General features: G+C 44.5%; 1 protein-coding gene across 1 annotated transcript in view; it reads right to left on the bottom strand.

The window, feature by feature from the left end:
- RFX6 (regulatory factor X6) overlaps nucleotides 1-4114 on the bottom strand; it is a 39030-nt gene extending 34916 nt beyond the window's left edge. Inside the window, exons 1-3 of the mRNA XM_052781345.1 lie at nucleotides 3151-4114; nucleotides 2676-2832; nucleotides 922-1045 (exon numbers count right to left, since the gene is read on the bottom strand). Coding sequence (XP_052637305.1) covers nucleotides 922-1045; nucleotides 2676-2832; nucleotides 3151-3349 — 480 coding nt within the window. The 5' untranslated portion in view covers nucleotides 3350-4114. The remainder of the gene's footprint in view (nucleotides 1-921; nucleotides 1046-2675; nucleotides 2833-3150) is intronic.
- Between the last annotated feature and the right edge of the window lie 8956 nt (nucleotides 4115-13070).

The following is a 13070-nucleotide window of genomic DNA, read 5'->3' as shown; positions in this document are numbered from 1 at the left end:
TGTCACTGGACTCCTTAGATTGAGATTAGTGCCCTAAAAACATTCTACTCTTCCTGTAAAGAATGATGCTTAAGGCAAAAGGTTTATTAAGTAAAAAAGTAATTCAGCAATAGAGGTAGATCTAATAGATACATCTAATAGACAGATCACTGTCAAAACAATATTTAAACGGAAAGCTATTGTCTTCCTCATTTATACTGAAACTGTGTAATGAAAATTAGGCATATACTTTCTCAGTATATCCAATTCAAGAGAAAAAAATTAGTAAGTGAAGATTTTGTGAACTGGATTTTAAATCCATTATTATTATTTAATTAAATTAATGCATTTGGCTATGTATGAACAATGACTAGATCAGTGATGTTTAAAAAAAGATGATCCTTGAAGCATTTTTGGTTTCCTGTTTCACTAACTACTCAGGATTTAATGTGGAGAGTTCACATCTCCCTTTCATTAAATGATTTCAGGATTAATTGTAGGGAAGGGTACAAAAGAGGATGAATCAACAATTTTTCATTCAGGAGCAATTTGTGTTATTAATTTTTATTCCCCTTCTTGTATTGCTTCTTGCGTCACATCTCACTTTACACTGCCTTTAGTATAATTAAAAGTGTCTTCCATGTCAGATGTGGTTTTGTGGAAAGAACCCTATTAATGTCATCATCAAAGACGAAAAAAAAAAGCTCTCAAAGAGAATGCCTTTTTTTTGTGTGAAATAACAATAAATCAAAGGGAATTTCAGTTTCATTCTCCTAAAGCTGTCATAAAATCCCTTCATATGGAACAGTGTAGTTAGTCTGGTTCCATGTACATGAGCAGTAGAAAACATGTGAATTTGAGTCGAATTTTGACACAGGTGTACTAAATTGTGATTCTGTCAAAGAATTAATCTAACAAATTATGAAGGCATTTATTTTTTACCTTCCCAAAAGTTGCAGCACATGCAGGTTCAAGCTTCTCTTTCCTGCAGAAGTCTAAATAATGTGCATAAAGGATGCATCTTGGTAAACAAACTCCTTCACAGACAATGTAGTTTTCTTCCAGCCTGTATAGAGAAAGAAACTGCTAGAGTCAGAAGCAACATGCCATGCCTCCCGATTTTGTTTTCCTTCTGGTTTTTGGTACTGCCCTCTTTTTTTTAATTTTACTGAAGAATTCCACGAGAGCACACAGATGAGTTTGTCCTGAACAAGAGAGACACTAGAGACTGACTGCACACTTGGTGCTTAGGTTAGCTGCAGAATATGGAAAACCTGGGGCCAGGTCCCTTTTCTTAACTAGTCTTTTTCAATGTCTGGACTTTTTTGCTTTATATAAATAATTAAATGGTCATCACCTAAGAGGCAGCCTTGCTTTGAAAATAAGAGCACGAACTAGACTATGAAAGACTTGGGTTTAAGTCTGTCCTTTGAACAGAGCAGGGGCTTGAACTTGCATCTTCTGTCCCATTGTATCTTTAATACCGAGGTAATGACTCATCTCTTCCTACTTTTGCTTTTTGATTTCCACACTGGACCTGAAGCTGTTTATTGACCAAACCATACTGAAAGCAAAGAACTGTCTTTTTCTGAAGCAGGTGCATTTTTATGTAGCTTCCCAATCAGTTTACAGGATACAAGTGCCTAGTGATGGTCATTAAAGTAAAAATTTAAAAACTGAAGTAAAAAACTGGCTGTCTTCACTTGAACTGAACTCTTGGAAACAGCTGGGTATTTCACTGTTGCCCTGTTTCTTTTCTTTACCAGTTTACATTATTTGCTACTCCTGGGATGATGGGCAATAAATTTATTTCTCAAATTACACAAATCTGTAAGAAAATACTGTGTGGTAAATGCTGCATACTGAATAATTTTGCACTGACTCACCAGACTCAAATCCTTACAATTTACACTCAGAAGTCAGATGTAAACTAGACTAAGAAACTGGATAATTTGGATTATTCTCATTTTTCAGTCTGCATTCGGTAACTAAGTTCCCATTCAATGCAACAGCGCTCCTCCCTAATTTCAAGTGTGCCTTTATAGAAACACTTATCAGTTAATGTCTGCAGAATTTGACCTCTTATTTGGTTAATTTTTTGCCCAGATAAAATGAAGTAAAGTTAGGGCTTCCAAGGATGCTAGAATATAATGTAAAAAAATACATCGTAAGGCAGTGAAAATCTAACAGTCATAGCCTTAAAGGATAACTAAAACATCCATTCACAAATGTAATTCTTAAATAATGTTTCATTTCTACATTTTTTCGATATATTTCATCGATAGCCATGTACTGTGAGAACCTGACAGAGACTTCTGTTAAATGATAAACCTCTGCCAATTTAAAAAATCAGAAATTTGGGGATGGATGTCCTTGGTTTTTGACGAGGCTTATCCGAAAAAAAAACCCCAACCCAACTAACCAAACATCCCACAAATGACAGGTATTTCTAAAAGAACCGTGAGATGCAACCCTCCTAGCCGGCTCAGCTTTTTAAGAAACGTCCTTTTGGGCCTGACGGCCACACCGGCGAGCTCCTGCCGCCGGCCGCGCAGGGAGGACCCGGGGTCCCCCCGCCGAGGGACCGGGCCCGCGGCCCCGGAGCCCGGGGGGCTCCGCCACCGCCGGCCCCGCAGCGCGGCCGCCCCGGGGCGGGGGCGGGCAGCGGGGGCTCGCCGCCGGCGCCGGAGCCCTACCATTGCAGGGTGAGCTGCGTCTGCTTCTTCTTGTCCTTCATGATCTGCGTGATGCTCTTCTTCGCAGACGGGCTCTGGTCCGCGGCTTTTAGTGCGCCGTCGCCAGCACCTGCATCCTCTTCTTCCGAGGAGAGGGCTTCGCTGGTGAAGTGTGTTTCTGAGCGCCGAGGGGGGAACAAGAAGAGATACCCAAGGGCATCGTTACGGTCAGGCAGCACGCCGCCTCCTCCCGACGCGACTGCGGCCCCGCAGGCGCCCGTTTAACCGGCCGCCCTGCCCGCCGCTGCCTGAGGGGCCGGGCCGGGCCGGGCCGGGCCGCCCCGAGGCCCGGCAGCCGCAGCCGCCTTACCTCGCGTCCCCGCCGGATTCCGCGCAGCAGCGACGGTTCGGGCGCCTGCCGCGCCTCGCCCTGCCTGCCCGCACCTGCCCTGACCGCGGGCTGAAAAGGGAACGCTGCCGGCTCCCCACCTCTTACCTGCCTTGATGCCGGCGGGCAGCGCCGGCTCCGGGAGCCGCCTCTCGGCGCCCGCCGCGCCGCACAGCCCCTCCTCGGCGTACGGCAGCAAGCCTCGCCCCACCGAGCCCGCGTAGCGATCCTCCTGCGCGGCGGGGGACACCGCCTGCGCGGCCGGGAGGTGCAGGAAGGCGTCCTCTTGCTCGGGTCCCCTGGCCATGCTCCTCACCGGCGCCTCCCCTGACCCGCCATGGGCGGCGGCAGGCGACGGGACGGGACGGGACGGGGCGGGCGCGGCGGCGGCGGCCTTAGGGCGCGGAGGGCGGCGGCTGGGGCATGGGCCGCGCCGGCCGTTTGCGCGGAGCTCTGGCACCTCGGCGGGAGACGGTGTCAGCCGAGCGCCGGCGGCGTGAGGGGAGGGGAGGCGACGCGGGGGAGGCGGCGGGGGACAGGTGTTGCCCTACGGCGCCTTCCAGGGAGGCTGCATGGCTCCCGTGCGGGCAGAGGCGGCCGGGCCCGCGGGCGCCACTCCCTCCTCACGGCAGCTCCCCCGCGCCCGCGGAGGGGGCCCCGCCTCGGATGGGGTCCCGGAGGTCGCTGTGGGGCGGCAGCGGGGAGGTCTGCCGGCCCCTACCGCGCGCCCTCCGCGGTGCTCAGTCAGGCCGGTCCCGCCTGGCCGGGAGGGGACGGGGCATGGCTGAAGGCCCGGGGACGTTCAGGGGAGCCGGCCCGGAGCGGATCTGCTGGGGGCTTAATGATTAACTCCCGCCGGCGGTGGCTCTCGCTTGTGTGAGGGAGTAGCTCTCGGCCCGCCGGCCCCAGCGCGGCGAAGGCAAGGGGGCGGCCGCGGGGGCTCTGCTCGCCCCCTCCGGGTGAGGGCGAGGGGTGGCCGACGGGCCCCCTGCTCCTCGCAGCAGCCGCTTGGCAGCCACAAGGCCAAGAGGGGCAGCGGCCGTGGCCGGCAGGCCCCTGGGCACCGTCTCTTACCGTCAGTTTTCAGTTGTTTCCTAGCGTAATTTGGTGGGTGTTGGAGCAGAACATCTTGATTTTGTACGGATAAATAAATCACACTGATCTGGCAGACGTTGTCTTTGCTTTTCGCTCTATTTCAGTGTGCTGACTGAGAGGGATGGTGGGGGATGATCACAGAAAGATGGCCCCTGCTTTTTCCAGAGACCAAAGTTGTCAGTAGGATGGAAAATTAGCGCGATCACTGCAACATCCACTGTTCTAATACATCCTTGTTAAAGCAAAATCCTGGGCATTGTGCTCCTCCCAGAAAAGGGCTGGGAAATCGTAGTATGGCTTGTGGTGGCAAGCAGCCCTGAAGTGCTGTATCAGATGAATGTTAGAGGCATTTTTCTAGCCATCAAGTAGCATTGGGCTGTCACAGACACAACCTTGTGAAGACCTGTTCTTCCTTCTGCTCTCTTCCAGTCTTCTGTTGCGCCTCAAGTCATTGATCCCACCGGCAGTACAAAGCAGCAGAATATTACCACTTCCACTCCTGCACAGATGCATTATCAGACCAGCTATCAGCTGTCACAGCCGTATTTAACAAAGCCCCAGGTGTGCCCATATCTGCCAAAAGGCCCCAAAACACATCGTACGTATGAATGACAGGCTTCAGAAATTAAGACGACCTGTGAGAGAGTCCCAGAGTCAAAAATGGCATTTAGCCTGAACTTTCTGCTGCTTCTACTTACACCTCTTCCCTTAACTGTGTAAAATACATTTCCTTCCTTACCGGTTACTCCGTTCAAACATTTCTTCACTGTTCCCATGTCCCCTTCTTACTTCATATGTGACCCTGTACATGACTTTGTCCATATGCCTATGTCCATACATGACTTTGTCAGTGCATCAGTTCTTAGCGTAACTCGCTGAGATAGTTCAGCTTCAGGTTTCAATAGCTTTGTTTTTGAGGTTATGGTAAAAGTGCATTTGTCCCTCTGACTTCTCTGTGACTTTAGGCTGACCCAAGTACTTCAGAATTTGGCCCATGAGGATCAGTATTTCTACGGTATAAGAGAACCTCCCAGCTACTAATTGTTGTGTTGAATCTTTTGTGAGCAAAATCCAATGTGTCATTGTCTTTTTGGTAATATACAGCTAAATGTAGTTATTTGTTGCATAAGATCAGGGTTCTCCTTTGCTATGATGTCAGAATATCCTCAGTGACACTAATGAATTCTAGCCATCATCAACACAGGGATTAACTGAGTGAGGGGTCCGGTCCAGGGACCAGCTAGTTTCCGTCCTGGGGCAACAACCATTTGTAGTCCCTTCCTGTCCCTTCTGAGGGCCAGGCACTCATTTAATTAGCTTTACCTAAAACTGATGATGATTTTAAGAGCTTTTTCAGTAAACAGAAGTTCTCCTTGGACCTAGTAACCTTTTCTGGCTCATACAAACCGTCTCCTACTTGTTCTTTCAAAGCCAGTGAAAGATTGTTGTGTGGTGTTACCAGCTTTGTATAAAACTAAGCTTATGTTTGCCGTAGTAAAGAAAGAAAAGTGGATAGGCCAGTGCTCCTAAGTAAACACATAATGTTTAAAGCATGCACAAGAACAGGTACATCATCCAGTGCCAATATGCGAGCAAACATATCTACTCTATAATTAATGGAAATAAGGAATTTTTTTTTAATAAGTAACATACAATAAATGAAATATAAAATATTTCCCTCTGACAGGGGACAGACAGTGCTCTTTAATAAACTCAAGTTGTTTTAAAAAGGTTCTATATGAAATCATTGGCCATTAAAGTAGTTTATAGGACAGAAAGATTAATCCTAGCAAGCAAAGGGGAATTGTGGTGGTTGAACTGTTTGCTCATGTAGCAATAAAACAGCCAAATTCTTTTGCTTTATGGAAAATATTTTTCTATAGTTGGAGGTTGGTGCTGTGTCTGTTTACAGAGTCACAGGGACTGCTGCTCAGCTAAGCCAGCCTATGACTCTTGTCCTTATGGGCCTGTCCCTCCTATTGATACTAATGCTGTAGGTGTGTTTGGCAATATGGACATACAGTCTTCAAGTTCAGTATCTTATCCTCTGCCACTTATTCCTGACGATGTTCTTGAAATTTTTGCTTATTCTCTCATTCTCTCATTCAGCCTCATTTTCACAGTCATGAACCATAGTGCTGAAAGACTTAATGGACTGATAGAGATCATCTTGTCCATCCCATCCCTTCCAGTGGAAACAAGGCAGGATTACAGACAGGTATATGCCATACCTCTATGATTCCCCAAATTGTTTGTCTCACTTGTTCTTAAAGATCTCCGGTGATGGAAGGTCACATCATTCCCAGATCATCTGTCAATGAAAAATGTTTCTTAGTGTCAAACAATCTTCCTTCAGCTTGTGTCCATTGCTTCTTTTTTCTGCCTAAGAACATGATTACTCTTTTTCTATTTTCATCACATTTTCAGTATTTGAGGACTGTTGTCCTGTCTCCTCTCCAACGCTCCTGTCATTTCATTACTAAAAAAACCCCAGTATGATTAAATTGACTGTACCAGTTCCTTGCATCTCCTTGTGTCTTCCAGTGTTGCGCCTGCCTCCCAACTTTTTTCAACTTAGTTTTTTCTCTTTACTTGAACTTATTTTTGCCTTTTTTTATCACCATGGAAGATTTCTTTTCCATTCCTCAGAGTATACCTACTCAGCAGTCACCATGTCATGCTTTGCTGTCAGGGATTTCTTGGAGTAGTTTTAATTGTCACATTTCTGGTACCTGCATGGTACATCTGTGGCATTTTACCAGCACCGCTCCCAACATGGACAGCCAAACCCAGCCAAAAAACCCAGGGAGTTGTCCACAGGCTTGCAGACTCAAGTAATTTTCTTCGCCGGTTTGCAATTTTCTTTCTAACTTCCTTAAAAATCATGATACCTTCAGACTTTTGGAACTACAACAATTGCCCTAGCTTTGGTCTTCATCTTCTGTCTTATTTCATCCCTCATTACCTTCTTTCAGACCATTCTTGCTTCCATCCAGTTCCTACCGTTCTCTTTGTACCATGTTGCTTCCATTTTCAAGTCCATTTACTAGTCTGTTGAGCCAGACTTCAGCTCTGCCTTCAGTGACACCTTTGCTATTATTTTTGTTTATTTGCCTGACTTCCCTAGAGCCTTTGTCTCACTAATGCATTCTGAAGTACCTATTCCAGCGTAAGCAAACCATCACAAGTCTATCTTTTGTTTACTGGACCTCAGATGTAAGAAGTTGTCACACCTGCCTATGGAAGGTGTTGATTTGAGGCAACTGAAAAAGTCCCTTACAAAATAACTAGCACACTGTGAACTACTCTTTTACCTCAAGGAATTAATTCTGAGTTTTCTGTTGTTTGATGTAATCTCAGAAGCATTCATCCTGATGGAAAGGTCATACTTCTTATAAACAAAACATTCTGCTTTCATTATCAGTTAACATTCTTATCCTTGTACTCTCTTCCAAGGCTAGCATCATGGCTAGAAAAGTGCTCTGAGTCCTTTTTAGCAAACATCTCTGAGCTGCAAACCCAGAATTTTCAAAATGGGTTCCATGCTAGGAACAAATCTTCAGGATCTAACTCAAGTTTTAAGCTGTTGTCCATCTATAGCCTCAATGTGCTTAGAAGAATGGACTTTAGGACTAACCCTCCAGCAGCAGGGACTGCTTTTCTCCCTGCATTGTGTGCAAATCAGCACAGCAGCACCTAATAAATAATGCAGTAGATGGGGAGAATATCCCCGTACTTGAACTGATTACAGGTAGATGTTCTGTAGGTGTCTTAGGGGTCAAAGCAGCATAATTTTAGAGCAAGATACTTCATATTTTGCCTAAAAAATAGGTATTTAAGCTAGTAATGCCATAAGAAAGAAAAGCCTTTCCCAAAGGCTAAATCTGATTCTCATCTTTGTTGTGAACACTTGCTGTCACAGCTGAGAAGAGGTAGGTTTCAAGTTTCCCAGGAAGCTGGGAACACGGCTCCCATCCTGTGTTAGTCAGGAGGTTGGTTTCTGCTAAGCAGTGCCTTAGAGGTGGGGATGGGGAACACTATTTCAACATTTCCTGACACTAGAATCAAACAGTATTGTGCAGTGCTGAACTGCTTGGAGATGAGGCCAGGGAGGCTCGGGGTGGTTTGTGTTGGCCTAGGATATAATTTCCTTTTTCTCATCGTTAGCTCCAGATTTGAGCTCTTGGTGACAATTTATTGTTTGGTACAGGCTGCAGAGGAAAGTGAGCCAGAGGGCACTGGGACCTCCTTGTCCTCTTCTCCTGTTCCTGGGATTAAGAGACTGACTATTCCAGCACACAACCTCTCCCTAGCTCAATCCTCTTTGGAGATCCACACACCCTTCCTGACTGGCAGTTCTGCATACTTCAGCTCTTTTCTGGAGGAAAGGAGGGACACAAAAAGCTAAGGCAGGTGGACAATCCATCTTACCCACCGTTTGAACCCCCTGCTGCTGGAGTGGACAGTCCACCCAAGATGTCTGATCTCAGCCTTTGGGAGACAGAAGGGAGGGGGCAGATGCAGAGCTGAGCTAGCTGGAGCCGTAAGTACCATGGACATTGCAGCACTGCTAGTGCCTAGGAATTTTTATTATCATTTGGTGGTACGTCCATTGAGAATTGGGATCCTATCGATATTGCTTATTACTGAGTGAAACCTAAACTATGAAGTAGAACTGTTAAAACATATATCCACATATATCTGTTATTATTTTCCTCTTCAAAAATTGCACTTTTATATATATCTGTTAGTTGCAATCATGGTATTTGTCCCTGGACATGAAGTATAGGATACGTCTTGCTTAACTTTTTCTCAGAGTTAGTTTTCTGAGTCTAATCTGGTCACCTCAGTCTCCCTTTACAGTCAGCGGAGAAGAAAAGCTGTCTCCCAGGGATAATTCACACCAGGCACATTACCCACTGAAACAAATCATCCTCATGCAAATCTGTTTCTCTTCCTTGTCTGCACTGTGAGCCTAGAAATTTTGCTTAGTTTTAGGTGAATTTTGTAATGGTGTAATCCCACCAAAATTCAACAGATTCTGTTATACATCCTGGAGTAAATAAATGCTCAGATACAGGTGCTCTGCAGCTCAGTAGAATTATTGTTCATAATTTATGTGTGAAATATCTTTTATATTGACACTCAGGTATTGGACAATGTCGTCTTGCTGCAATGTTCCTTTTTCTTGTTGCCAACACAGCACATTGAAACAAAATGCTTTCAACTTTACTTAGATCAGTGTGACTTGTCAGTAAACAACAATTTACTTGAGGGATTCTGTGTGTTGAACTGAAAAAGGTTTGGAAGATAAATGCAGCAATAGAAAGACAATTTGTTATTGATTTGTTCCTGTGTAATTTCATGATGTTTACGCAAGTGTTGGAAACTGTTTCACTTCATATCTTCCCCAGACGAATGAACTACCTAGAAGCTCTGATATGGTGTTAATGTCAGGACTGTTTGGTAGACCCTAACACCTATTTCTTTCCAAATATGCTGACAGGACAATAACAGTACAGTACGGTACATACCAGTATTCCACAAGGAAATAATAAAGTAATTTCTCATTATCATCAGACTTTGTCATTCTCTCTGCCTTGACATAGCATGAATCTAGGTCTTTCCAAAGCTCCATTTCTCATTTCCTGCGACTCATTACAAGGAACAGTTTTAACTACCAACACTTCAAACAATACAGCTTTCCCATTGAGTTTTTTTTTGGTCCTTGCCACATTCCAGTGTTTACTTTTTGTGAGTATTTTGCTCTTGAGAAAAAAAAATCAGTGCACTAAGCTAAAAGCCCCTGTGCATTTAGCCCTGTAACTGCCAATGCCTTTTGAAAGGATATAGCCAGGAAGAAGTTTTTTAATCACACAAATTTATGTAGGGAAATATCTATCTATGAATTAAAGGGTCAAAGCATTGAAGCATCCTCCATAATCTTAGGTTTATTGTTTCCAATAGTTATCCAGTCATTCCTTTTGATAAACTAATTGTAATGATGGCTTTAGATCATCACTCACTATAAGAAAAATTTCTTTGCCTTTGCGCGTTTATTGCAGCTTTTTCCTGAGCCCTTCCCAAGGTGTTTATACCTCAGCAATGTTTTTGAAATAATTTTTCTAAACATTTTATTTAGTTCTGGTGGCGGAGGAGGATGTTGCTGCCACACAGCACTGTGACTTCTCTGGAGTGAAGAAAAAAGGAGGTGGGGAGAGTTGCAAAGGGGTGGGCATCAGGCAAAGAAATGGCCATCCTTAACTGTGGGGCCAGGGACTTCTGCTCTCAGTGGGGAAGGGAAGGAGCATCCTTCACTGCCCAGCGGGGCCAGCCCAGCACCTGCAGCCGGGGAGTACAACCTGCACGGGTGCCTTTGCCCTCAGCAAGCTCTGTGAGCCCCGCTGCTAGTCCCAATGGCATAAAATCACACAGATATGGTTGAATATTATCTGTGCAGCCAAGAGATAATGTTCAAAATTATGGAACTGTAGTCATCGTGCGCTACCCAGGGGGACAGCGGTGCAGCTCCACGCTATGCACATGTGCATGTGTGTCTACTCAAACATACCACACGTCAACAAACTGATTACCCAAAGGATGCTATTGCCCCCACGCCTGACTACCCCCACCTTCTTTTTTTAAGTTCCCATTGTGTCTTATTAACAATTTCACAGCCTGTATTATATCACCCTGAGCTTTTGAGTTTGTTTTCATAATGCTGAAAATCTTTTCCCAACCTGGTGCTGAAAGGGTCCACAAACCTTGGCCTGCCAATAACTATATTAGCAGTGTCAGATCTGTGAAAGCAGAGGCTTGTCTGACAAGTTATTTCAGCATAGAAGCTTAGGGTTCCCTTTGTAAGGAACAAATGCTGGTATCCAGTAGATGGTGATGTTTAATAATGTATTTCCTGCTCCATCTCCAGCTGATAAAGCCAGACATGTCTGTCTGTCTTTACCTTCCAGTATTTTACTTGCTTCCCTTTCTTATGATCTTTAGAGGAAAACCCATTCTGTTTTGTATAGAAGTGGACACTTCTGTTTTTCTCCCCAAAGAGCAAACTTCAAAATAAATAAACTATTGGTATATGTTTGTATTACACTAATCCCTTCACAGTTCACGTCTCTATCCTCTGCAAACACAGGGAGACTCTACACTCTGTAGGTAGTCGAGGTCAGCGGCAGGTGGGGACTTCACAGTCTGACCTTATGTAGCTACATGGAAGTAAAAATTTCCCATACTTACCTCTCTCTTGAGTTGATGTTAGACAGTTATCTCAGGTTACTTATCTTGGTTTTAAAACACTGTTTTTCAGTACGTATTCTTTTTTCCTTTGCCAAACTGGAAGAAAATGTTTGTATTCATATAAGTGCATGCTCCTGCAAGCTTGCAGGCTGACCAGCCACTTCACTATTCGTGTATTTGCACTGTGCTTTGGTGGGCAGCATCCAGGAAAAGAAAAGTAAGGAAGCCAGCTGAGTTTTTCACTGGGCAGCTATACAAACATCTCCAGTTTCCCTGCAAATGATCCAAGAATAGAGCTGAGGTTAGAGGATATGTTCACCTTTGAAGAAGTGGTTTTGAGAGTTTCTACAGATACTCCAAACAGCTCTATTAGCAACACTTGTTCTTGTATATCCAGACTATCTGCAAATAACTGCTAAATAGGTGCTAACAGAAGCAAACCACTAAAGTCAAGGGACCATTCTCTTTATGTAAAGCTGAGTCCTAAAGGCTCTACCACCAGTTGGGTACAGCTCCCTAAAGTGCTGTGTTCACAGACAGCTCACCACTGCTGAAAACAGTTTGTTTTCCCCTTCTGTGTCTCTCTGTCCACACTATTCCTGGCCACACACTCACCCTGCTAACCTTTTGCCAGCTTCAACACTTGTCAGACACTTCTGTGTCAGTTTAATTCACTGAAATAACAGAAAACACAATCAGGAAAAAGCAATTAAGAGCTTTCTGACATTTCAATGAGTTAAATGAGCCAGGGAGTGTTGATGAGAGCCAGAGTATGGGTGGGACAGTACAGCTGGGACTGAGGGAAATAGAAGGAGGATGGGGTAGGATAAAGGAGGGAGAGGGTATGTGAGAGTGGAGGGGAGCATTTCTTCACTGCTGCAGCAGTAAAATCTGCTGAACTGCCTGTAGAACCACAGACCTATTCATAGTCATCATGGGTGATGTACATCTGGTAAAAGGTGCTTTTTTTAATATATGTGCAGCCTTCTTTGAACAAATGATTTCACACAGTTACTGTGCAAATTTATAGTTCTGTAATGTATAACTAACCTCTTCCTTTTTTAATATGTGCTATAACTGGGTGTATCTGAGTCTGGTGTTCTGTTGCTTTGGGTAATTCTGTTTTTCGCTCCAGAAAAACTTTTTTTCCTTGCGATTGATTAGCCACAGTCTACAGAAAGCCTCAGGGACAGACGGGGCCTTCACTTAGAAGTTGCTCAGGCCCTCAATTAACCTGGAAACAAGAGCAGTGCTTGTCCTTTTGTGTATTCCCATTCTGTAGCATATGCTCTGTATTGAGATGCAGGGGTGAGGCTTTGAATTTCAGTTTCCTGGACAGAGATTCATTCACTCGCTAGTCTCTGAGTTCTAATAATACCAGCAAGTGTTTTCTAGGGTTAGGAACGAAGTGTTTGCAGTCACCTGTCCCTGATTGTCACTGACAAAATGGCGCTTGCCAGAAATTAATATATTATAGCCAATTATTTTTAAATTCTGGGACAGAAGAAAAAATTATGATGTTTTTCTGCATGAAGTATTTGGACAATATTTTTTAAAACATTTTTTTATATATATTATACTTAATGACAGACAATGTCAGAGCAATTCAATGCCTGATCCAGAGGCAATAGTATTCTGCCCGCTGCCTTTAATGGGCTCTTGATTAGGTCCTTATTTGCTAAGTA

The sequence above is a fragment of the Harpia harpyja genome, chromosome 3, assembly GCF_026419915.1.
Source record: "Harpia harpyja isolate bHarHar1 chromosome 3, bHarHar1 primary haplotype, whole genome shotgun sequence".
Lineage (NCBI taxonomy): Eukaryota > Metazoa > Chordata > Aves > Accipitriformes > Accipitridae > Harpia > Harpia harpyja.
The sequence above is the reverse complement of the archived record's forward strand: the minus strand, read 5'-3'. Positions and strand labels throughout refer to the sequence as shown.